At 33.8% G+C, this 27,193-nt stretch overlaps 4 protein-coding genes across 9 annotated transcripts; 3 read left to right on the plus strand and 1 right to left on the minus strand.

Annotated features, from left to right (window-relative positions):
* The first annotated feature begins 1,240 nt into the window (after positions 1 to 1,240).
* LOC124948921 lies at positions 1,241 to 5,045 on the plus strand. 5 transcript variants are annotated; one of them, XR_007100904.1, is made up of 5 exons: positions 1,241 to 1,997; positions 2,109 to 2,379; positions 2,465 to 2,659; positions 2,770 to 3,677; positions 4,158 to 5,045. XR_007100904.1 is itself a non-coding variant. In XM_047493254.1 (2 exons), the coding sequence occupies exon 2, from the start codon at positions 4,164 to 4,166 to the stop codon at positions 4,881 to 4,883; it is 720 nt and encodes a 239-aa protein (XP_047349210.1). In that variant the 5' UTR covers positions 3,229 to 3,677; positions 4,158 to 4,163; the 3' UTR covers positions 4,884 to 5,045. The 5 variants fall into 5 exon arrangements, 1 of the variants encoding a protein (XP_047349210.1); XR_007100905.1 differs by lacking the exon at positions 2,109 to 2,379 and having other exon boundaries at positions 2,521 to 2,659; XR_007100906.1 differs by lacking the exon at positions 2,109 to 2,379 and having other exon boundaries at positions 2,534 to 2,659.
* Positions 2,220 to 2,816, plus strand: LOC124948481 (cell division control protein 31-like). Its single transcript, XM_047492154.1, has 3 exons — positions 2,220 to 2,379; positions 2,465 to 2,659; positions 2,770 to 2,816. The coding sequence occupies exons 1-3, from the start codon at positions 2,220 to 2,222 to the stop codon at positions 2,814 to 2,816; spliced, it is 402 nt and encodes a 133-aa protein (XP_047348110.1).
* Positions 5,036 to 10,575, minus strand: LOC124948910 (rab proteins geranylgeranyltransferase component A 1). Its single transcript, XM_047493229.1, has 11 exons — positions 10,174 to 10,575; positions 10,021 to 10,087; positions 9,380 to 9,571; positions 9,104 to 9,290; positions 8,776 to 9,013; positions 8,171 to 8,393; positions 7,884 to 8,090; positions 7,688 to 7,812; positions 7,418 to 7,578; positions 7,115 to 7,291; positions 5,036 to 7,015 (listed from the first exon to the last, which is right to left on the minus strand). The coding sequence occupies exons 1-11, from the start codon at positions 10,220 to 10,222 to the stop codon at positions 6,842 to 6,844; spliced, it is 1,800 nt and encodes a 599-aa protein (XP_047349185.1). The 5' UTR covers positions 10,223 to 10,575; the 3' UTR covers positions 5,036 to 6,841.
* On the plus strand, positions 6,234 to 27,141 carry LOC124948918 (paired mesoderm homeobox protein 2B-like). Of its 2 annotated transcripts, none has more exons than XM_047493251.1 (4): positions 6,234 to 9,034; positions 12,528 to 14,743; positions 16,493 to 16,686; positions 24,519 to 27,141. In XM_047493251.1, the coding sequence occupies exons 2-4, from the start codon at positions 14,386 to 14,388 to the stop codon at positions 24,912 to 24,914; spliced, it is 948 nt and encodes a 315-aa protein (XP_047349207.1). In that variant the 5' UTR covers positions 6,234 to 9,034; positions 12,528 to 14,385; the 3' UTR covers positions 24,915 to 27,141. The 2 variants fall into 2 exon arrangements, with proteins under 2 accessions (XP_047349207.1, XP_047349208.1); XM_047493252.1 differs by lacking the exon at positions 6,234 to 9,034 and adding an exon at positions 11,705 to 12,104.
* The last annotated feature ends 52 nt before the right edge of the window (positions 27,142 to 27,193 follow it).

Consider the following 27,193-nt stretch of genomic DNA (forward strand, 5'->3'; position numbering starts at 1 on the left):
TGTTTTTCATCATTAAAATGAAGAATGACGCGGAAGTAATGCGGAAGGAAAGTTGGAGAAAAATCTAGCGGTTATTGCTAGAAGCTACCACGCGGGCGCAAACCGTTACGATATGTGACCACCGACAGATACACACACACACACACACACACACATTATCATAGTATGGATCGTCTCACCTTCAACCGTTTTTTTCCGCCATTTGCATCATTGATGAATCTATACTACCATATGAATTTCGTAGTAATAAAGAATCTCTACTATTTAAGTATTTGGCTTAATATTTAGCGTGACCGAAAAATGTTAAATATTTTATCAGATATAAAAGATAATATTTTTTTCGATAATATTTTTTTCAATAAATGTAACAACATCACGAGTATCGATCAAATTATGATGATAATCGATAAACCTTCGATGTTTAATTGGAAAAATGCTAACTCAATGAGTCATTGAGTACGATAAGGTCATATCAAAATATAGAAGATAAAGATCGTTTTCAATTCGTTTTAATTTCCTTCGTTCATTTTCTGCACGATCATCGTCGCTATACTCTCGTAGCATCTCGAAATACATGGAAGGACATCGAATAATGTATTTCAAGTTTATCATAAGAAACTTTTTTTCTAATCGTCTCTTGCACACAAATCCAACGTATGTGGTTCGATAGAATTCGTATTTGATTATGACGTAGCCAAAAAAAATTATGTACATACGTTTGAGATTTATGTATATACGTATTATACACGTGTATTCCTATACGTAGATTACTCGACGTATTTTAATTTTAGTTTTTTTTTTTTTTTAAGACACCACGAAATGCGTCAGCAAATAGCACAGAGTAATCTGATACGAAGAGTTTGAATTAAAAACGCAATTAAATAACATCGGAAATATTGAAATTGTAAATGTTTCTGATAGGATAAATCATGCCTAATGTTCGTATACGTCATAATCTTTGCAACTTGAACTACACAGTCCGAACATGGTTATGTAAACTGGATAAGTATAAAATTAAGATTATTTTACAATTGTGTTGCATGATATCGATACTATTCAATCGTAAATTATAATTATTTTATACAAATGAATTTTTCTTAGCGATTCTTTGTAATACAACAACATAACCAAACAATATTGTATTTATACGTTTCTAATGAACATACATATATACGTATGTATGTACAAACGTACGTATATATATATATATATATATATATATATATATATATGTGTGTAATTATGCTCGTAGTATTTTATCGGAATATGGCTTTAAATTTTCTTGAATAACGCTAAGTACAATATGTAACATATGTAAGTACATATATCATACATAATATATACATTTATATCGACCGTGGTCAAGGTCATGACCAATGCCAAGTGAATATAACACAAGTCGTCAGGTTTCATAGCAAATAAAAGAAGAAACGCATAGAAGAGTAAATAAGAGTATAGAAAGAGTATAATAGAGATAAAAATAATATGTCATGGTTTATGGTTCAATATACAAAGCAGAAACCACGTATATGAACGCAGATGATGTTATTAAATAAATAAGTTTCCATAATTAACGTTATTTTAAATAGGTAATAAAGTATATATATATATATGCTGTTAAATGAATCAAATTAAAATATGAATAAATATATTTGTAAATAGAGAATCATATTTGATGTAATATCATTTATAGAAAAATTAGAAATAGTATGTATTTATATAATTGTTAATTCTGTTTTAATGATAATTCTGTTTTATCGACTGATCCGACGTAATTTGTTATAGTAGTTCGTCAAGAGTAAAACGAAGACGAGGGCGATACTTAAGCTTTGTGTTTTCGTTGTCAGTTCCAGACGATTTTATTTTTCCGTATTGGGTGTGTCGTAATATAATCTCGACGAAAATTATTCTCGATTATGTGTTATTTTCTTCTTATTCGATAAAAAAAATTAAACGTATTAATAGTTCAACGAAGAATATAATAAAGTGACAAAAGGGTAAATAATATTGTTTTATTTACTTTCATTTAGATCAATAGACTCTTTCAATATATTTATCTTTTGATGTCATTCTCTGATAATTTTCTCTTGTCAATTCTTGGAGTAAAGAAGGTAGCAATAAAATATTAAATGTCAAATTTTATTAAAACAATTACGTACAAAGATAATGTTGATTTGTGGAAGAATAAGAAATATCTTATAAAAGAGGCATTTAAATCAATGGATACAGATTCAGATGGTTATTTAGATTATCAAGAAGCCAAAACGGCAATGAAAGCTTTAGGATTGACAGTAAATAAATCTTTTGTTTTGTCAGTTATTCGCATGTATGATAAACGTGGTAACGATAAAATTAGTTTCGATGATTTTTATTATGTTGGTTTGTATAATTATACATTGTAATAGCTTTTTTAACTAGTATATATGCATTAGATATATCAACTAATTTTCTTTCAAATTATTAGTATTTGAAAAGTTAAAAATACAAGATCCTATTGATCATGTTAAATATGCATTCAAGATATTTACTGCAGAGTCTTCGATAGAAAAAATCAGATTGGAAGATTTACAAAGAATTAATAGTAAAATTGATTCTAATCTGACGCTTGATGAGATGAAGCTTATGATCAAAGAATTTGATAAAAATGAGGATGATTCTAGTAAAACCATTATATTATATATCCTTTTTATAAAATTTATCAATTAAAAAAATCTAAACAATTTATGGAGTTAAAAATCTTCTACATTATTTTTATTTTTCTCTTTATAGTCGATGAAGCTGAATTCATAGAAATGATGACCGAATCAGAAAATTAATATATATTTGTAGAAAATTATATGAGAGGCTACATTCGTTTCGTCGATTAAAATGCATTCTCAAATTAATTGGGACGCAGAGCATCGTCGTACATTACTTGAGACTAATGCTACTTTGGAACGTACAACGCAATCACTGACAAGGTCACACATAATCGCAACTGAAAGTGAGCAAATAGGGACTGAAGTAATATCGGAATTAGCAGGGCAAAGTGAGCGTCTGTTACGAGCAAAAAGAAGATTGTCCCAAACGGATGAAGAACTTAATAAAACACGGAGGATTTTGAATAGAATGAAAATAGGAGTGTTAACTAATAAGTTTGTATTATTGCTTATTATAGTGTTAGAAATAGTTATACTTGGTATAACTGTTTATTTAAAATTTTTTTATCGAAAATAATATTAACGATTTAACGTTTAAGAGAATATTTAACTTGTTAAATTCTTACGTATTTTGAATCATTTTTTATTGTAAATAAATTATGATTGAAAATATTTTTCAAAATAAATTATAGATTTGAATAATTTTCTGAACCTTCGAGTGCCATCTTTCGGTTAAATGATCGAACTTCCAAGTATATCGTCGATTATAAGCTACATCGATATTTATATATATATATATATATATAAATGAAAACATTCCTACTTGTAGCGTTGTATAGGTTAAAGCAAGTAGAGATGGCGCTGGTGAATGTCCTGAAAAAAGAGGGTGTGATCTTTCTCTTATTTATTTTACATTTATAGGCTAATAGTGACAATTACAGGTGACTGTTCGTCGATGTTATTCGATAAAGATAGTTAAATAGATATGAGAAGTTAACATTGTCGATACAGTAACTCTATTAAATCTTTGCACTTCAAGTAAGTTTAATTTTTTGTGATACAGTATACAAGACTTTAGTCCAAATTAATTTATATTTTCAGTGTTTTTATAATGCATATGTGTTAATTAATTGTACTAACACGTATATAATTAAAATACAAATGTAATGGGATATATATATATATATAATGTATTGAAATTTTATGTGACATTGTAAGCGTAATATTTTTAATTAATGTATATTAAAAACATCATAAGAAATTCTTCTTTGATAATTAAATTAATTTTACAAAAAAAGAAATCTATTATAATTTGTGTTTTTTTTTTGTAATTATAAATGAAGATTTGTTTTCTTCTCTTTTTATGTTACAAATATATTTTGCGATAAAATTTTGATAGATTTGTAAGAGTGAAAAGTAATGAATATGCGAAAAAAGAAAAAAAAAAAAAAAAAAAAAGAAAAAACCAGTTGTGTAATTATGAAGAGAAGCATTTGAAGAAGTTGACACCTGTTCTAGTATCTCATGGAGCTACAACAAAATGATCAAAGTGAAGATACAACTGCCATGGAGCATCTTCAGTTTGATTTAGAGATGGATGCTATTACTGAGACAGCTGTGTTTTATTCTACTCCACGAAAATCCCTTCGGGGTAGACGAAAAAAAACAATGGATGGCAGATCTCAATTGCAAACTTCTTTGTTAAAATCGAATTATAGCACTAACGCAGAACAAAAAATAGGTCCAAAATATCGGCCTATATGGCCAAAGCCTTATCAACCAAGTTTTTTAAATAAGCCAAAAATATTTGGTTTACCTTCCACAATGAATGAATTTTCTGCACTAAATTCTGCGAGTCGAATTATTGTTACAACCACTTTGCCATCCAAGGAAAAAATACAGGATTGTACGACATTGAGCAAGCCTAATAAGAGAACACGTAATTATTCGAAATCCATAACAGGAAATTCTAACAGCTTGAAATTATTAACGAAAGAAAATGGTAATGAAAAAAATAATAATAAAAACAATGCTACTTCACGGAAAGAGTTTAGTTTCATTAAAATGCAAGATAGAGATAACAAAGGTAGCATTGAGTTATTTTTTGAAAGTATGGCACAGACTGTTCTTAGTTTACCCATGCATGTCCAAGCTGAAATTAAAATGGAAATTTGTAAACTTGTTACAATGGCAGAAATCAAATATTCTTCGACTCAATCAAAACACGACTGTAAAATAGATTGACATAAATAAGGTAAAAAGATTCTTTTTACCTTACTTATTAAAACTTTAGGTACTATTTTAAATAGCTTAAATGTTATTTGAAATGTTAAGTTAATATCTATATAAATAATGTTTAAAGTGAAATGTAATGTACATAAAATATAATAAGAATATTATTCTAAATCATGACATTTTATTTTAAAGAAGAAAGTAAGAAAAAAAAAAAAAAAAAGATAAAAACTGCAGAAAATACAAGTTCCCAAGATAAACTATATAATATGTTGTTGTATAGTGCCAACCTAATGAGAGTTGGTTGAATTTTTCATTTAATACAAAATATGATGTGCATATTATGAACATTAAGACACAATGATATATAATAACGTATTAAAATAAATATGCGCTTCCTTGAAGAATTAATATCAATATATAAAAATGTCACGACAGTGTACATTTGTAGAATACTAACATCGTTTTTTATTTTTTTATATTCCTAAGAATAAGAGAATTTGTATATTTGCATTCAAAGAATAGTCAAGGAAACAGAAGCATTTTTTTACAACTCTATAGTTGCAGTTGTATTTTAGTGTATATGTATATATATATATATATATATATATATATGTATATAGATGGATAGATATATATATATATATATATACACTAATCGTAATTTACGAGAGAGACTTAATTGGAAAATTGCTAGAATGAACTTTATTTAGAAAAATCGTAATTACTGCGGGAATGTTTTTCTTCTGTCATAGATATCAATGAACAATTTGATGTGAAACAAAGATTGGGACATACCTTCGCTTAACTTTAGTGTATTTTTATGCATTGTGTAATATAATGTCAAATATAAATAAATATGAGTATTATAAAGCATTTTAAGAAACTGGGTTTATACATGAATCCAGTTAGGCTGTTGTATGTAACGATACAAGATATATGTTGTAGAGCTTAGAGAAACATAAATTTCAATGAATTTAATATTTCCTTTAGTAAATTCATCTTACAGCAAATCGGCTATTTAAAAGTTGCGAGGCCAGAGAGGTGAGAGCACATGAACTACTTTCTTTGGGATTTCTCAATAAAGAATTTGTAAATCTTTGTAAAATAATAAAAGGAATAGAGATATTTAAACTGATGCACATGATATGATTGTAATTAAATTTATAATGATCAAAAGAGTCAAGCTTAAAAATTATTCATAAAATACTTAAAAAAGAATGTTACTTCTCACAGCCTTAAATACAATTGGCTCTTAAACGAGTAACAGAGTTATTGATAAGATTTTGCACGTATAGCATAATAACGTACGACGTAATAAAGTCATATAAGTACATACACAATAAGTGATCTAACGAAGCAATAACCTGTTACATAAAGAGAAATTGTGAAAATTAAACACGTATAAAGAGTGGCAAGGTGGTATTCAGCTAAATGCATGGTATTGACTTACTACATTCTTATATTATGTCAATTCGAATAATGGCAATAAGTACGAATATAAATGCAATCGTAAATTTTGACACTTATCGGTGATACGATCATGTTTTGTCCAATACTCGTCACTGTGTTCACAAAAAAGAGTGCCTGAGACTTCCTTCTCTTACATGCATATATTGACATTTCTATTCTTTCTTTTTTTTTCTTTTTTTACTTTTTTTTTTTTTCAATTTTTATTTTATTTATATTTTTTATTCATTTTAGATGAAGTAATGCAAAAGCATGTAATGGCGAAATCTAATAGTAAAACTGGATTTGTAATGAATTTGACAAATGTATAAACTCAGTTCGAAAATGGAATTGTAACATTTTCTAAAGCCATTTTTGCTTGTATTTGCTACTCTTACATGAACGGTGACCGGCTATTTCTTGAATATATAAGTGAACGTAATAACGATGAAGGTAGAAGACACTAAGGGCGCAAGCCTTATTTTCTCTTGTAACACTGTTGAAGCAATATGTTAATTATTTCATTCTTCTTTTTCTGCTTTTTCGACATCTTGTTTCTCTTCCCCGTCTATTTGCGTGTCTCCTTCGAATTTCGGCCCAGGTGCTTCGTCACCTTCTAAAACAATTTCTTCTGGATCCGGTGCACGAGGTAAGAAATCATCATCGGGATACATGGATTTGAAAATTTCCTTTGCCTATAAAAAAGAAAAAGAAAAAAAAAAACGTATTCATATGTAATAATAATAATAATAATAATAATATATATAAATATACGGTTTGTTTATTAAACATACTTGATCAACTGCAAAATCAAAATCTAATTCCAAATCCGGTCCAGAGCACAAGTATATGTTACTCGGTGCTGTATCGTTTAATTTTATGTCGCTCGCAGGTAGGTTCAAGTATAATGACCATAATATTTGAGGTTTTAAATCTACTTCATTTGGTTCATAATCCTGCTGATTACCTTCCTAATAAAGAAATCGTTAAATACTTAGTTTAGATTCATGCTTTTACTAATATATATATATATATATTTTTTCCTGTTAATCCTAAGCTGCTTCGTTCATATAGAATACTCTTAGGACGTTTATTACCTGTAGATGTCGTTTATCGGGTGAAACTGTCTGAGTATGAGAATCTGTGGAATTACGGGCAAGACTTGGTTCTACCATTTCAGATCTTAAAAATTTCTTTACCATATATGCTAAATCTTCCTTTGCGGTTTTAGTACGTTTGCATGTCATATGAACCATAACTAATGAAATATAACAATATATTAAAATATTAAATAATCAAAGAAACGATGAATTAAGATATATATATGTATATATATGATCATTTCGAATTATTACAAAATTACTTACATAAACCTTGTGGACAAGCATTAGTAGATGGTCCCAGTTCGATCAAAGTAACAGGTTCTTGTCCTGGTTCTTCAGGTGGATAGTACAAAAGGGTTAAGTTCTCTTTTTCTCCTTGCATAATTGACCTATCGAATAAATAAAAATATTCGATTGATGAGTCTTTGTAAATTTATAAAAAATTATAAATAAATCATACCTATCTGTAATAAAAATGCCTCGAGAAATCTGTTGTTCTCCCTCAAAAGCTACAATTTCTGGTGGTAAGTGTCCTTGTCCTACCACCAAATGTTCCAAAGCCAATCTTTGTTTTCCAGTTATAATGGCTTTGCATTTATCTTCATTAATTACTACACCATCCAATTGTCTTTTCAAGCAATACACACCGCCAAATACAGCACATAATCTGGAAATTTTAATAAATTTTTAATTTCATTAATTTTTTATGAGCACCTCCATATTCTTCCAATATTTCAATAATATTACCTGCAGAAACACTGAGGTAATTCTCCACTACCATACATAGGCCATAAGAAAGGAGTGTTTCCATAACGTCCAAGGCTATTAAGGAAATGCTTTGTGCGATTAACACCATCTCTGCAAGATGTTTTGTCTGTTACCATTGCAATAGCCTGTACAACATAATGTTGTACAATGGGGGTAAGATCTTTTGTGTTAAGGTACTCTAAAAATGTTTTATCGCGGAAACCTGTTGGGAGAAAATATGTTTAATGAACAATTATATAAAACACTTTATGCTTCGTATATTACATCACATTCTTTATATAAACAGAAATCGGATATCATTTGGAATTAAAAATTATTTATAAATGGATTTACTTTCTAAAGAGCACCAAAGCTATATCATACTCCCTTACACTGTTAAGAATATTAAGTAGCCATGTCAGTTACTTAGTGATTCAATATATCACAAGTGGAATACAAAGTAAATCATTTTTATAATAATGCCACTGAATATTCTACGTATGATGTTATGAATCAGCAAATAAAACAAATTCAAAGAAGCATTTGTATTGTAGCCATGTTTGTTGGAGAAAAAGAAAAAGAAAAAGAAAAAGAAAAAAAATTACCATCAAACTCTGGACTATCAGCTCCTTGTTCCATGCAAGAAGTTAAAAGTTGCATTAACATTCTTTTCTCCACGACGCTAACAGTTTTGTTAGCAAACACATCGGCGCGTGAGCAAGGGACTTGAGTTAATTTGCCATCCATATATGTGGCAACTCTGGATACTGCACGAAATTCTGCATAACGTGCTATATTGCTAGAGATCAGCAATTCGACCAATTTACCACGTGCGAATAGAAGCTGTCATAAGGAAAAGTATTGGTGAGTAAAAAATTATATAACAATCTTATTTTTATATCAAAGAGATTCCTATTTATAATATAAATATACTTTTGGTGCCAAGTCGATGTTGAATCTTCTGTATTCTTTTTTTATACGATCTATACTCCAATGTTTGACAATTTCTTTTTTCTCAGTGTTGTCCTCATCAGTTTTCTCTGTGCCTTCGTTATTGGCACTATCCCCAATTCCATCTGTCTGAGTATCTTTTGAGGATAGAACAGGTAGATCTGCATCACTTAATACAAAATTTAAATTATACATAGAAAAGTAGAATACATTTTTATACATTATAATGAAATAATATTGGATCATGTATAAGCATACTTTGAAATATACCAAGTTTCTTCGATATTCTCAACGGCAGAATATTGATCACTAGCCTTTAAAAATATTTGTCCATCTTCTAAATCAACTTTTGCATCTCTTGTATTATTCTTGGCAGTCTTTAGATCTTCTATCCATTTTTGTAAACCATCAAAATTAAATGTAGCCCAAAGTCCACCATAATATTCATTGCTATTTATATGAATTATATAAAAATCATTAATATATTGGTTTGCAGGTGTTCAAAGAAATATTTCATAAATATGTGATGAATATATGATATATAATTGTAAAAAATTGGAAAAATGTTGGAAAGTAAAAATGAGATTAAGAAAAAAAAAAAAAGATGAAAAGAAAAAAAGAAAAAGAAAAAAAGAGATATATGCATAAAAGAATAAATGATAGTAATTTTGTCGTATAGGTATATATATATATATATATACGCATACATATATATATATATATATATATATATATATATATATATATAAATACACGTATGCGTATCGCGAAAGATCGAGAAAAATCAAAGCGTTCCATGTAATCTATAAAATAATCTGTAAGGCGATATTCGGACGCACGAGCGTTACGCGGAAAGGACATTCATTGATAAAGCGTCAAAGGAGTACCCGACGACGCACCTGTCCAGATGTAAAACCTTTTTCCCTATCCTGCTGGCCGCCGCGGCAACGATCGATTCCGTCATACCTGTCAAAAGTCATTATGCCGGTTCAGGAAGGGAGGGTTATGAAAATTCTATATAAAATTGTATGGTCAGATAAAAAAATCAATACCTGTTCCTACAACGACCACATCGTACTCGGTCGGCAGATCGTCCTCCATGATTTCCTCTTGTCAAATTCGAAACGTACGCGATGAAGAATAGAGATAAGGAATGCCTGCTGAGAGGTAAAAAACGAGCGGACGTAGAAGTCAATTCATTTTGTCGAAGAACGCCGATGTCAAAATTCTTAGACAGCCCCGCCCCGCGCCTTTTTTAACACACCAAATGAACTCTCACTCTTCTCCTTTCTCTCGAAAAGTACACAGCACACCATACGGTTTCTACTGGTTTCTTCTAATGGAGGCTCCCCGAAGCTCCCTACGTGTACTTACTCCGAACGAGAGACACCGTATATATCTATATCGAGCGGAAAGAACAAGGAATGACGTATTGTCTATCTCTTTTATGACGTCTAATTATTGCGCATGCGTCCCTGTTGCTGACCGCGTCTCCGTTGCGTTATTGAAACGAACTAATGCACCTATCGAAACGCTCTGCGAAACTCCCAAAGGTGAGATCGTATTATCGCCGTACCAATCACGACAAAGGATTCTCTTATCACAATTTTATCGAATATGATCGATGAATTTAGATAATAATAATGTAACGTTACTTTTTATTACCAATCTTGATTGTTTTGCATTATTATTTTGCATTTTTCGTAATGCATTTTTCTATCTCGTTTTTACCTTCATTCGATAATGATACATCGAATTTTTACTTGTGATAAGTGGTTTAAATACATGAAATACATAAATATATTTTACCTACCGAGAACTTTTACAAATTACTTTCGTCTACGTCGATAATGCAGGGTTCGGGTAACGTATTCGTAATTACTGGGGATCGGTCATTATGTAAACTGATATTGTCGGTAAGAGAAAATTGATTGGTAATTAATGATAATTCAAAAGATAAAACAGATTGAAAAATTGTAATATAAATAATTTTCAGAGACTATCACTTTCAACATATCTGTAATATAGATAACAGAGGACTATATCTGAGAAAATAATTAGAAACTTATTCGAGTTAAATTTTTATTAAGTTTTTGCCTCTTTTGAAATTATTTTTTATATTTTTTGTCTTCACAAGGAAAATTTCAATCACTGGGGTAGAAGAAAAATGATATTCGAAGGATATACGAATCACTAACCAATATTTAATCAATTTTACAAGGGAATATTATTCTCCGGACAAATCAAGGACATATGTAGCAATTGCCAAGGGGTTGCTGTACCCATACGTATACACATATTTATATACGTATATATGAACAGTGACAAGAATGTACTTCTACCCTCTTGTTTTTGTACGGATCTAACACGCTTGACCATCTATATTTATACATTGGCGTATTTTATTCGTTTACAATATACAATAAATATTTGCCTATATTAAATATTGGATTAAATATATTCTTCATTTAGTACACCTATTATCTCATTATATCACAAGCAAGAGATAAGCTTAAAACATCGTTAGAATTATTATTCTAATCAAGAAAGATAAAACTCATAGAAATTATATGTGACAAATTATCTTTAAGGATATTAAGAGTTTTTAATTTTTTTAATTAATATACGAGAAATATATATTAATTTTATTAATAATATATATTTATTAAAATTTTTTATTATCAAATTATGGATAAACGACTACGCCAATGAATAGATTCTGCAACGATGTATGGCAACGTGTCGCACACGTTCCGTGAACTCAGAAATCCCTTGGGATAGGATTCAGGAAAAAGAGGGTAGAATAATTCTCTACTGTCGTGAGAACAAGTGGAATACAAGTGTCGCACAGGTTCCTAGTCTCGACCCAAATAAAATCGTCTAGCGTAGACAACAGCGTAAGGTTTTCCATATCACGGATACTTATGATATCTTTGAAGAAATATTTGGAGAAAATATTTCGTTCAGAATGAAGACAGACGAAGTAATTATCAAGAAATTATTCACCTGTTAATAAGATTTTTTTTTTTTTTTTTTTTTTTTTTTTTTTAATATTACAAGTAAATGTAATAATAAATGTATAGGTATACATATAAAAAATGAAATAACGCTGAATATATACATTTACTATTAAAAAGAACAATGAAATTGGTCGTATTTATCGAACGAAAAGTTGCCGACGGTAGCTGATTCGCAACTACAAAAGCAATATTTTATCGTTTCAAAAGCATCATGTTATCGTTTCAAAAGCTTGTAAATAACGAAGTTTCATTTTATAATATTTCTTAAAAAAATATATTACTCTCTCTCTCTCTCTCTCTCTCTCTCTCTCTCTCTCTCTCTCAATATTCCAAATGTTTATTTCAACGAATGTAGATTAATATATAGTATGTATTTTGTATTGTAGAGAGAAGAAGTCGCGGCCAAGCTTCGAGATCCGAGCAACGAGGAAGGAAAATATTGATAATCTACAATTCGAATAAATGATACAGTTTGGTTACATGAATTTTAATCGAGCCGATTTGCAATTGTGCACGAGAATAAACACATCGTATGTAGATTACGATACCTTGATTTGCTTCGCTTTTGTCGGAAAAATCCATGATAAAAAATGTATGTAATAAAACTCGGACAACAAATGGACGTCACGATCAGGATGATCAGTCGAGTGACGAACGGTAGTTGAGCGTAAAGAAGAGTGAGAGAGAGAGAGAGTGAGAGAGAGAGAGAGAGAGAGAGTGAGAGAGAGTGAGAGAGAGAGAGAGTGAAAGAGAGAGAGAGAGAAAGAGAGAGAAAAGAGAAAAGAAAAAAGAAAAGAAGAAAGAAAAAGGAAAAAGGAAAAAAAAAAATAGAGAAGAAGACGAAACTTGGACCGATTGGCCAGGGAAACGATTTTATATGTAGAAAGAAAGAAAGAAAGAAAGAAAGAGTGAGTAGAAAATATACGAGTCGGACGTTATGCGGTCTTTCGAATTGATCGAAAAATCAGGAGCACAGGAAGGCATCATCGAATGATAACGTTCTCTCTCTCTCTCTCTCTCTCTCCCTTTTTTCCTCTCTTTTATCTGTATGGAAGTCTCGTAGAATGCGACGACGGAGGATGGTGATGATAGTGGTAGTAGTAGTGATAGAGGTAGTGGTAGTAGTGGTGGTGGTGGTGGTGGTGGTGGTGAAGGTGGTGGGGGATATAGTCGAGAGGACGGTAACTAAGGGGCGTGTTCGAGAAGGTCGAGGGTTGTCCCGGGGATGGTTAGGAGGATGAACGAATGGGAATGCTCGAAAGGTAGGTCCGAGGCCGGTGACCTTGCCAACGGTGTACCTCGATAGGGGTGAATCCGCCCCTAGCGCAGCCCCTCTGCCGTTTATCGAATTAAGCTTATCATTTGATTTTGAGGAGACCCACCAGTCAGTCGTCTCGGACGCTCTTAAACGGGCCGAAAAACTTCCTCCTATCCGTGCTATAATCGCAATAATTTGATATCGTTGATCCGATTACGCGTCATAACTTGGCGTCGAAGAGGAGAGAAGAGAGGAAGAGAGGAGAGGAGCGGAGAGGAGAGGTGAGGCGAGGAGAGGAAGAAGAGGTCCGTTTTGCGCTCGTCGAAGCCAACATCGAAGAGATCGTTCTCCAGCCGTTTGCCCACGGCCTTATACGATATCGCGTTAACCGACGATTTATCCGATGTGAAAGGCACGCGCTCTCGATATCTCGTATATTACTTTGTGAAGGGGGTCGGGTCCAAATACCGGGGGAAAAAGGAAAGGCTCTCACCCCTCTGGTTCTGCGGTTTACGTTCTACGTCGTCCTTGCCGTCGCAGGAGCGCGCCCGCGCCGAAAGGCGCGCTCCCTCGAGCCTCCTCCGCTTCGACTTTTCCCGCGCAATCGAACAAACATTCTTCTTATCTAAAGGAAACTACGTTACGCGATATAAGCTACGTTATAGACCAACGTACAGTGTGAGATCGTTATAATAACGTGATCTATTTTATCGGCGATCTTTAAACAAACGGAATTAGAAGGGTAGAATGGAAGAAGGGGTAGCATTCGAAACGGTTATCTTCATGGATTGAAGAGGAAAGTGGTGCTCGTTTCGAGAGTCGTCTCTTCGCAAAAGAGGAAGAGAGAGAGAGAGAGAGAGAGAGAGAGAGAGAGAGAGAGAAAATTAGACAGAGAAAGAAAGAGAAAGAGAGGGAGAGAAAAAGTGCGAGCGAATCGTAAACATAAAAAACGAGAGAAAATAAAAAAAGAATCAACGAAAACAATAATGGATTACTCGTATTTGAATCAAGCTGCGGCTGCCGCGGCCGCCGGTTTCGAAGCGTCCAGTTGCGCGTTGGCCGCGAGCGAGATGCAATGTGGTTACGGCGATCTGAGCTCGTGCTCGCAAATGAGCCAAGCGGCGTATCGGTACACGGCCGCGAGAGCCGCCGGCTACTCGACGAATGCCGGCTCGGCGAGCGGCGGTGGCAGCGCGGGTCCCCTTGGGGCCCATCATGCCTCGCATCCTCATGCCCATCCACATCACGGGGCCCATGCGACTCCGTGCTCCGTAATGGCGGCCAGATCACAGGACGTTCATCGACACGCTGCCTCTATCTTTCCTTCTGCGATTAATCTCCAAGGTGAGTTTCGACGTTTCTCTTTTTCCTTCAATTTTCGTCGATTTTCTTTTTTTTTTTTTTTTTTTTTTTTTTTTTTTTTTCTTTGATCCTCCCCTTTGCCGATTACTTCCTCCCGATTGTCTTAACAAAGAAAATTTAATGGTTGCCGTCGTTTCTTAGATCATTTTTGATAACACTCATTGATATTCATTATTTTCTAGTATTTTATAAAAAAAAAAGCAAATATTATGTGAGAGAACACGATAGAAACATAGGTACCTACTACTATATAAGAGTGACATGCTTTTCCAGTAACTTCGAATATTTATTATTCTCGAAGTAGAAGACCCTCTCTGACATCTGTCGTGGAATAATATTGAGTTGAAGATCGCTAAAATCAACTAGGGACAATAGAGGGATGATATAAGTATGTGTGTACATAGAAAGAGCTTACCGTTGCGTTACCAAACGTAATAGACGAATATATTGAAGTTTCTCCTTTTGCATCAGTCAAATGAATGTTTAAAAAATGAAATAAAAAATTTCCTTGGACACTCGCCGTAAAGATAGATAAAGGTAATAAAAGTAATGGCCGATTCGTACGTTCGTTCCCGCTACTTATCGCAACCTTCTACGAAATTCTCTCGTTTGAATGACTTATAAATGCAAGGTGGGCGTGTGTGCAGCCCTTTACGCCATGTACACCCTAAAAGCGGTACTTCTCCCAGAAGCGGCGACAAGATGGCACTGAAAATCAATGGACATCTCTCTTTCCCTCTCTCTCCCCCCTACCTCGGTCACTCATTGCTATGGTTACGTCCCTCCTAGTCACCCTCAGCAAATTTTACAGTGTTCCTCGACGTCGTGGTCTTTGGAATTCATCGAGAGAGAAAGAGAGAGAGAGAGAGAGAGAGAGAGAGAGAGAGAGAGAGAGGGAGAGAGAGAAAGAGAGAAAGGGAAAAAGAAAGAGAGAGAGAGTGAGAGAGAAAGCACATATTAAGTCAACCTTGTAAAATCGTACCATCTTGGAAAGTTACGCGTGAAATATATTCAACGTTTCCCGAATCAAAAATTCTTTCTTTCTCGAATAAAGTTTGAGGCTAATTCCTTTTTTTTATATATATATATATATATATATATATGTATACACACACACACCTATATCCAAAGCTCAGAGAATAAAAACTTTCAAATTTTCTTACGTTCGTACTTTTCGAGACGTAATTTTTTTTCAATTTCACTATACTTCTCCTATTATGTAAGAAATGAATTATTACATTCGAATAGAAACTAGCAAACAACGGGGAAAATATTATTTTTGATAAAAAAAAGAAGTTTGTATAGAATAAACGTAAATTTGAGTTTCGATAATCTCGCGCCTGGTACTAGTGGAACATCTGCCGGTTTAAGTAGTACAGGACGGGCTATAGTCAGACACCATTTTCCATTAGCTCCGGGCTTTCTCCCATTTTCTTCTTTCCCTCTCTCTCTCTCTCTCTCTCTCTCTCTCTCTCTCTCTCCTTCTTTATCTACCTATATACGAATCTACCTTCGAACGAATTTCTTTGGACGATATGCAGACATACAGGGCGTAATGAGGATTCGTGTAATTTTATTATCCTGAGGAAAGAAAAGCAAGAAAAAAAAGGAAAGAAATTCTTCGAAAATGTTCGAAAAGCGATGTCAAAATTATCCGACGTATTAAAAATTGAACTGAATATACGAACGGATAGACGACTTTAGAAGATCTTCCCGTTTTTTTAATTCCAGGAGGATTAGGATACAAACCCTATACGGGACACGACGGTCTCGCGGAAAAGCGAAAACAACGGCGCATACGGACGACATTTACGTCGGCCCAGCTTAAAGAATTGGAGCGTGCCTTTCAAGAAACACATTATCCGGATATTTACACCAGAGAAGAAATCGCCATGAAAATCGATTTAACGGAAGCTAGAGTACAGGTGAGTCGAAATATATAGGATAATTCAAAATGATTGATTGTGAAAATCGAAAAATTGACGTTCCCGATGGAACGGCGATCGGAATATTCTTGGGAAATTTTTTTCTAAAGTCGAGTTTACCGAATGAAATATGATAAGAGAATCTTTACGTTCTCTCTTAGTTTTTTGTTTTATTCTCCTTTATATCTCATATACGTCCTCGAAAAGAGTGGATTGATGAGGTTAAGAAAGTTGTCGGGGAATGGAAAGAAGAGGGTGGCAGGCGTATCATGTAATTACATTACAAGTTCCATTTTCGTTTTCACGGTCATCCATAGCCGTGATCTGATGGATTATACTGCCTAATGCTCTTGACGTATTATCGTAAAGTTTTTGTAAAGAAAGAGAGAGAGAGAGAGGGAGGGAGGGAGAGGGAGAGAGAGAGAGAGAGAAATAGAGAGTATGTATGTATGAGAGAGAGAGAGAGAGAGAGAGAGTGAGAGAGGGGGATGGATTTAGAGATTATTCTCTAGGATACCAGGGTAGCTCGAAATCTTATCCGATACGAAATTTACGATGTAACAAAGGTATATAACGGTGAAGGTACCGAAACTTTCATCTTCTCCTGTCAAATTATCACGTTCGAGAAACAAGATCGAAGCTCGAATCACCGCGAAGATAAATCAATGTTGTAGACGGTTGCATGGAAAATTTCGATCAAATTTAAACGGCAACAGGAGTTCTTGTTCTTTATAAAAATTTTATTAAGATTTTTCGATATCGAGGTTAATTTTCGTAACGAATCGACGTGTGTTATGGGATATATGTATAATTTGTTCAAATATCCGACGAAATGAAATCGGAGTTTTTGTTTCTTTGAAAATTGACAAAAGAGTCAAGCCGTAGGAATAATTGATATCCGTCTTTTTTCGTTTAACTTTTTTACACAGAGTATTAAAGTAAGAAAGACGTTGGACGAGATTTTTTTACTCTTATCTCTTTTTAAATTTTATTAATTTTTTTCAATCGAATTTATCCTTGCACAATGTATACCAATACCCCGATAATAACACACTCGCATTGCTAATGTTGTAAAAAATATTGATTCCATTTTCGTCTTGACTCATCCTACCGTTAATTTTGGTGTCGTTTACCTTTCGATTTAATAATATCAGTCACGAGATATCTATCTACGATCTTAGGAACTCGGGAGACGTTTCCACGAATAGCAACGTTTCTTAGAAGTTTGACGGTTTGTGCGATTGCTACCATATCTGAAATTGCGTAATTAGCTGTTCTAATTTCGTATTACCGAAGATAAAGGAAAAATCATAATCTACTATCACGCGTATTATATCAATAGTATAAGGACTTTTCGTGGATAATAATGGCCTTTCGTAGAACGAGGTCAAATAGAGTTCTTTAATCAATTGCAATTAGATTTAATCGTGTAATCTAAAAATAATAATAAGCTTCCAAAATCTTCGAAAACACGCGTGAATCTTATCGATTAAATTTTTCCTTTATTAAAATTAAAATTTCATTTAATTCGTATCTCGTAAAAGGACGCTTTTGGCAGAGATAAAATGATAAAAATAAAAATAATAATAAAGATATAAAGAATAATTAAAAAATTGTATTATTAGCTATTAAAACGTAAAATAATTAAATCCGATAGATATTACGGATGGACATACTGTACAAAATTACGTAGGTATATCTTTTGTCCTGAAAAATTGTCGTATTCACGGATTACGGATGATCACATAGCCGATAAAGAACGAAGAAAACGAGCATGCGCGTGGCAATATGGCAAACGTTCGCCAATCAATGCACGCTATTTCTCGACCGTTCCTGATTGGTAGGAAGCAGGTCTATGATATTTTACATTGCGATCGAATATGTAAAGTTTAGAACAACCTTCGAACTATGCATATTCAAATGCAAATTGTTAACGTTACCTTATGTATTTACGTCGATGTTCACGTTAAACACTTGAGACAAAAGAGAAAAATATTACCTAATTACATTAAGAAAAAAAATTAAAAAAAAAAAAAAAAAAGAAAAAAGAATAAAAAAGAAAAAAAAAGAAAAATAGAAAATAAAAACAGAGAGAGAGAGAGAGAGAGAGAGAGAGAGAGAGAGAGAAAACAAAAAATGACTGAAATCTAACGAAACAAATGGAATGCAAAGTATAACTCTCGAAAAGCTTGGAGTACGTAACATATTAATTCGCACGTTAGAGTCGGGGTCTACATTCTAAAGCCACATAATAATTAAACGCGAGGTTACTATCAATTCTCTAGCAGTTTGCGGTCGGACGGGACCACCGCTGCGTTTGCAGCGTCCGCCAAGACAAGGGTTAACTTGTTAATTTCCTTTACTCGATATTTAGTTCTATTTTAGAATATAAAGATTAAGAAGAGAGAAAGTGTAAGTTAAATATCCTTTCTAATTTCCTCATTTTATCACGTCACTTTTTTTCTTATTATCAGGAATTCAATAAGAAAACATTTCTTTTTAGATTTAACATTTAGATTTCATTTAAGTACGATTTCGTTCGTTAAAAGGATGTACTTCATGAAACTACGTGAAAATTAAAACTATATGTTTATTCGTTTAAAAATCTATTCATTTATATGAATCAAGTTATATGTGAAATTAATATACACTAAGTGTATACTAAGAGTTAGCATTGCAATGACAAATGTCTCTTCTTCGATCTTCATTCTCTGAAACAATTAGGGTTAAATCCTCATTTTGCTTTGTCTTTTTCTCGTTCTTAGGGTCAAGTAATTCCAGCACTTCTTTCCGGTCTCTTTGTCTGATCAAGATCGACCTCACTGAGTTTTCCAGGTTGCCTATGGCTCTCTCTTTCTCTCTCTCTCGCTCTCTGAGTTCGATAAAACAACCCTCCTTGCGTTCCCAATTCACCCTAAGCTCTCTCTCTCTCTCTCTCTCTCTCTATCGGTATCCACGTGCCGCCTACCCTATCCCCTCTCTCCGTCACCCTCTTAGAAAGACCATTCGACGGCCACGATTGGTCCCTAACCTCTTCGCCGTTTTGGCCATTTCTACTTACGAGCACCACTCTCTCCTACGACGTTTTCCTTATGTCTCACAGTAGACACATGGATTCTATTCCTTTCTCTGTGTCTTTCTATGTGTGCCTTTTTCTTTCTTTATGTGTAAACGCAGTGTGTACGTGTACTTACGTGTGTACTTCTATGTGAGAGTGTGTTTTAATTGAAAGATCTCCTTAATGTCTAACGTCGTTTTCTATGACGGTAACTGTCTTTCTAGATTTCCTCTTAGCGTCCATAAATCTCTCTCTCTCTCTCTCTCTCTCTCTCTCTCTCTCTCTCTCTCTCGTTTTCTTTATTTTATGAAGAAGTTCTTTCAAATTTTTCCAAATACTCCGCATGGTATTCTCAAAGAATTAAAAGTGCATACAAATACGAAGTTAGCTCGCTTAAATATTTTCTCAATTAAACGATGTAACGAAAAAGGAAGAAAAAAAGAGAAAGAGAGAGAGAAAGGGAGAAAGAGTTATGGGTTCGTCAATCGATGCATCTTCCTCAATCCGTCGGAGGACAAAATGAAAGATCTTCCATTTCCTGTAAGATATTCGTACGAAAATTCTGTTATTATGCTGAATATAACCGAGTCAGGCTATGGCTATTGATAGTAACTCGTTGTTAAATATCCGCTGTGGAAATGTTTAATGGAATCAACTGTGCCACGAGATTTGTCACGTTAAAAATAATATCAAGACAACAATTAAGTTTGATATTTCAAACATAAACGTACATACGCATATATTTAACGTAGTTACGTGTTCAAAGCTCCTTGTTATTATCTTAAATTAGATGGATATGTGAAAGCCAAGCCATGGATACGTCTAATTACGTAAAGGAGTATAGAATTTTATTAGTCGGGGAAACCGAAGAGAAGAATTTTATCTTCGGCGGAAGCAACGATTGAATTTATATCTTTTCTCAAAATATCGTCTCGAGAGATTCGTCTTGTTTCTCTTTTCTTTTTTTTCCTTTCTTTTTTTCGGTCCAAGTATTTAATTATTAATTTTTGATTTTTATTTTGCCAAGGAACAATACAATCGATTGCGAATATGAAGTTGATTTAAAATTTGATTATATTTTCGTAACTGTTACTAAAGTAGAGGATTGCTAATAAATTAATGGATGCAGCGAGAAAGAGAGAGGAAGAAAAAGAAAGAAATGACATCCCCTCTCTCGATTTGTACATATATATTATGCAGAGTTGTTCTAATGGAATTGTAATTCGTCGAGAACGACTTGTGACTCAGAAGTAGCGAAACGTGTCGGCACGTGACTGACAGCGTGTGGTCAATGGGATACGCTGTGGCGTGGTGTAACATCGGGGTAATATCATTTTCGTAGCCGAGATGTATGATTAATTTTATCGAATGGGATAAACACATATAGGTATTAAATGAAATACGTTTATCCATTTCTTTGGAAAATTATCATCAATTTCATCGCATTTACATGACGCTGTCATAATCGAAAATATTCTATATGTGATAATCTACGAGTAGTACGAGAAAATCTGATATAATCAAATTCTCTATGGGGAGGATCATATATTTGAAAAATAAGAAAGACAGAAAGAAAGAAAGAAAGAAAGAAAGACAGACAGAAAGAAAAAAAGAAAAAGAATGTAAAAGAGTTCGAAGTCAAACGTTTTGGTTATCCGACGGGATAGCCCGAAGTGTGTTTGAAATATTTAGCGAGCTTCTTTTTCCCGATGGGATATAGGATCGTGCTACGGAAGGAAGAGTCGAATCGAAAGAGCAAAAGTTCGAGACAACGTTTGCGACGCGAAGGGACAGGCAGGAAGGGCAGGTGACAGAGAAAGAGAGATAGAGAAAAATACAGAGAAAGTGAGGAAGAAGGTAGCTGAGTTGGCGGGTGGTTGCTATCAAGTGGAAGTAGGAGTATACATGTATGCGTGTGTGTCTCTATGTGTGTGTAAGAGAGAAAGAGAAAGAAAAAGAGAGAAAGAGAGAGAGAGAGAGAGAGAGAGAGAGAGAGAGAGAGAAAGACGAGCTGCCGGGTGGAAATGGAAGAAGGGACCACCCGAGGAGCCAGAGTCGAGGGGTTGGTTCGATGGGATGAAATGGGGAAAGCACTCACCCTGCTTGCCTGTCTGGTGCCACTGCAAGGAATGGTTGATACACAAGGGGCCCATGCCGGCGTATACCCTGGTAATTGCAAGTCCTATGTAGATCCACTTACAGTGATTAAAAACCGTCCTGCGGAGCATATACCAAGGACGACGCACCAGAAACTATTGGATTCGGATGTATCAGAGTATAACAGACCTGGGAATGCTTGTGTCTTTCCTACGACTTTTTCTCTTTGCTATATATGTATATTGTACACATCTTGCCAATCGAATATTTCACAGATGTATAGTCTTTGATGATGTTTTTATGATATTATACTCTATAAAAAATACGTTCGATTGGATCGTAACGTAAGGAAAATTTTCTAGAACAAAATATTTCTCGATTCTCGTAGTCGAATTTATTCAACTTAATTGTAATTAGTTAAAGTGATGAAAGTTGGCCGTCGTTAGATTGAAATCAAGTAGCTACCATTAACTTGACAACCGATCTTAAAGGGAACCGAGGGAATGTACTTTGGTATTGATGTGCCAGTTTGCGGGGTTCCTTTTCTCTTTGTCCTTTAATTGAAGCAACAATTTCAGGACCACAGATATATATATATATATATATATATATATAACAATCGAAAAGAATAAATCTTAATTCGAGAATTAAACTTACTAGATTGGCAAGGAATACTTTCTACAATCAATTTAGGCTGATCTCTTTATTCTACATTAGAACGATATCTGACGTTGCTCGATATTTATTTGATATACTAAGTTTCTTGAATGATTTGAATTATTAATTCTCGTTTAATCTTTTTATTGCTTCGTTCGAAATATTTAGAAAATATTTATCCACTCGATTGAACAATGTAGCTGACGGATAAAAGAATAAACTTGGAAAAATGGGATAGAATATTATGCAACTATGATATCCTGATAGTTCAGATGGTCGAGGTTAACCAGTCAAGGGTAGAAAAGTCTAATAGAGCAAAAAAGAAAATCACGACCCCGTGATGTTAAGCCGATGGACAAAGCACGGTAGAAATCGTGTTTGCCACATTGCCGCACATTGTCTAGCGTAGCATACCAATAGAAAAGGGGTGAATAGGGATAGTAGGAAGGGTGAGACAAGTGTAAATGCTCCTCCCCCGTTCTCTCCTTTCAATCTGACATATAAGGTGTCTTTACATCGTAAATACGTTCATAAATACATACATACAAAGATATATACATAAATACGTATGTTTCTATCGTAAAACGAATAAGAGAAGGAGAGAGAGAGAGAGAGAGAGAGAGAGAGAGAGAGAGAGAGAGAAAAGGAAAATGAGGGGTGGCCAGATAGACAGAGGTGTAAGAAGATGGGGATTTCTGAGTGGCGGCCTGAATAAAAAGTGATTAAATATTTATCCAGAACGAGATGAACATCTGTCTAAGTACAGGCTTGTTACATTTTATTTAACTAGGAGTATATTTATTTAACATTAACGCCGTCGTAGACTCCCCAGGCGTTTACCACCGTCGTTGATTCGGTAAATAGTGGCACACATGTCACATGGACTTCTGGAAACATTCTAAGCTAACGATAAGCCGGTTTACTAAGGTAGCTCATTTCCGATTGGTTTCTTAGACTTTGTTTATGATTCTCTTTACTTTGTTTTTATTTATTTGTCAATGCTCACAAGATTAATATGCAAAAATATTATGTCCTAAGATAAAGTTATTTAAAAAGCAAGTTCCCCTTTTTATTTTCGGAAAAATAAACGAAAAGAAAAATATAAAATAAATAAATAAAAAACGAGAAAAAGTCAGAACGAAACACTCTCATATTTCATTTCTCTTACGAATATTCTACACCACCCCCTTATCAACACCATCGGGCCAACACCAGTACGACAGTGGTAGTATCAGCAGCGGTAAAAGCGGCACAAGCGGCACAGTAGCTGATAAAAATCCAATAGCGGTGTTTGCCGTCCGGAAAGGGCAATCACGTTCATCATGGTGTTCCGTGCCTCTTCCTCCGTGAATCCTTCCTCACCCTCCTCCATTTCCTCTATCTCTCTCGTCTCTGGAAAATCCAGGGGGCTGAATCCACGTGAGGAAGGTGTACATTTATATATATATATATATATATATATATATATATATATATATATACACTATATATATACAATATATATATATATATATATATATATATGTATATATATATACAGCTAGAGGTAGGGGTAGGTCTTTGGGGAGGGTGGGTGGTGGCTCCTCTGCCGGTCAAACAAATGCTAAAGCAAATAAATCCCCTGCTTTAACATGCAGGTCGGCACCGCTTTCCGTTTGTTTTATTCGTTAAATATTTCGTTTGGTCAACTAGAGCCAATTACGCGTGCTGCATGGTCCTCCTCTTCCTCTCTCTCTCTCTCTCTCTCTCTCTCGCTCTTTTTTTCGGTGGTGTACGCGCATACGATGTTTTAAAAAACGTCGTGGTTGATGTGTTCGTTGACTACTCATCACCCGTTTCCCAATTTTCATTTGGAAAAAGAGGGCACCGTGAACATTGCTATCTCTGTAGGAGCATGATTGGAATTGATTGTAGTTATATTTCTAACTAGTTTTTTTTTTCCCTTTTATCATTCCTCTCCTCATTTTTATCGGATTGCCTTCTTTCTTTTGGTTTTTTTTCCTTTTTTCTAATGTTACAGGTGTGGTTCCAAAATCGTCGTGCGAAATTCCGAAAACAGGAAAGACTGGCCCAACAAAAGTCTTCGTCTCAAGGTGGAATAGGTGGTGATAGTGGTGCTTCAAGTCCGGTTGCTGGAAACGTCAAAGCCGAAGGACGTTCGCCAAGAAGTCCTGCGACACCACCAGGTGGCTCGAACGGTAGTGTCTTACCATCGAACGAGGTCAAGCCTGTCGCTAATCCTAATTTGGTTAATGTGAAACATACACCTGACGGTACCGGGGAAAATAGCTCACCTAGCGCTCGTGCAAACAGTGGAGGTGGTACGTGGGGTTCATGCAGTCCAAGACCTTTCTCCACGGCGTTACCTTCTTATTTGTTGGATCCGCTACCTTTGAAAACCGGAAATCTTTATTAATTTCGTTTCCTTTAGATGGTTACGGTAAGCCGACAAATTCGTGTAAATATAAAGAGTATCGTCTTATCGGACTGGTTGCCGAGAATTTCGGTGTGATATTTAGATACAAGTGTGGTCGTTTAAATTCAAATTTGGCGCTGCGACGATTATTGAGATTGAATTAAAAATAATTATCAAAATGCGTTGACACAGTACCGATCGAATCGATTCGAAGATAATAAGAAATAATTGAAGAATTTAGAAATGTGTAAGTTATTAATGACCACCCTTGTAGCAACGAGTTCGATTCGTTACCCTGTTATATCAGACTTTCGGGAACATTGTTAATAGTTATTTTGTTTTCCGAAGTTCACCGATATATAACTTGAGGACGTTTAAAAATGGTTGATCGTTTCATTTCAACTTGTAAGTCCTACTTTGATCGATTTAAATCGAGAATAAAATGGTTGAGAGAGAGAAAAAAAGTGTACTCGGTAAAATATGACTTTGGGATAAGTTCGCACGTTAAGATTATAATAAATATCCGCGTACTCGATGACTGTCCACGATATTCGATTAATAGGTACAAAGTAATGATTATAAAATAATTTGTTATTCGCGGATTTTTATCCCTAGGATTCACTCAAACGGTACGTTAGGACATTATCCATAGTCATTTGTAAAAATCGTTATTTAAGAGCGAAGGAAATAGTTAAATTCGTGAATTTAACATTTAATCATGCGATCATTGTTTAACGTTAGTTTTCTTAAGGTTAGATAGATGTGTAGAAGACCAACAGAAGCAATAATGGCGGTCGCCTGTACAGAATTAACGACTACGATTGTTCAAAAACTGGATTTCTCTCAAACAAATGTCTTGATTCGTCACTTTTTGAAAATTAAACCCGTGGAATAGCGTCGATTTTAAATTCTCGAAATCTTCAGATGGCACTCTTTCCTTTTCTCTTTCTTCTTTTTCCTTTTTATTATTATTATTATCATTATTATTATTATTATTATTATTATTATTATTATTATTATTATTATTATTATTATTATTATTATTTCTTTTTATTTTTTCCGACAATGCCATACGAATCTCATTCATGTATCTATCACTTTAAGAACGCAAATACTAGTTTGCACGTATACCTTAGATTGTATATTGTTGCACTATGCATAAAACCATCGTAATCTATGCCACGAATTATTCGCAGAGACGAGTTAACGATAAAGAGAGAAAATGAGAAAGATAACCCACTGCGTCCTTGATAATCTAAACATAAAGCGACAGCCGTCCTGAACAAAAAAAAAATGTTTAAAAGAATATAACCAAACTGTGACAAATGTATTGCTAAAGAAACCGATGGGTAGGATAGATGGAAATTGTATCTATCATTTCCTTTTCCTTTATTTTGTCTATTTTTCTTAAAATCATATTAATCGTCCTAAATAGACGAGACGTTAATGAAGTCAACGCGATTTTATCAGATCATTGTCCTTCCAATTACGTATTCAAATTCGAAACAATAAATTTGACAAAGCTGACCCAAGAAAAATTAGGATAGCCTTTGATCCATTGTCACTTACAACCGTCCATCCTCTATCGCCTGCCTCAAATTTATTAATCGAAGATCCGTATCACAGGAAAGTACGGTACGAAAGAAATTTTACATTTTTCAAGAAATAATGATAATAATAATAATAATAATAATAATAATAATAATAATAATAATCGAAACGCCAACCTGGATTTATTAGTTAAGCGCCTGGCCGTTTTAAGCGAGCGCAAATTTTAATATCCTGAAAATGTGCAAAAAACATTTCGGGAAGATGTGATTTTGTATTTATGACTTCGATCAGAATCGGATAGATCGAGAATTTCGATGAGAAATGTGAGAATGTCGTACGTACATAACGTGTATAATAACGTGAATTCTGTATATTGACTTATCATTTAAGATTAAGAACAACTAAATCGCTCTATGCATATAGTAATTCTATTGATAAGATATATATTATAAAAATAACACGATGTGTGTTAATGTACACAGTTATGACGTCAGAGAGAGAGAAGTTGCAGAATGCGAAATATACAAATTATTTATGTGTACATCGGAGGCAGAATGTTTATTTAAAAACTTGTAATAAATATATTATAATTAATGCGATTATTAACCTTATGTATTTCCTTCTATTCTCTTGTCGACTTATTGACAAATTTTCAAGTAATATCATTTGCCACCAATATTCCTTCTAAATCCTTGGCCTCTTTTCAAATAATTCGACTATTATTATTT

The sequence above is a fragment of the Vespa velutina genome, chromosome 4 (assembly GCF_912470025.1).
Source record: "Vespa velutina chromosome 4, iVesVel2.1, whole genome shotgun sequence".
Classification (NCBI taxonomy): domain Eukaryota; kingdom Metazoa; phylum Arthropoda; class Insecta; order Hymenoptera; family Vespidae; genus Vespa; species Vespa velutina.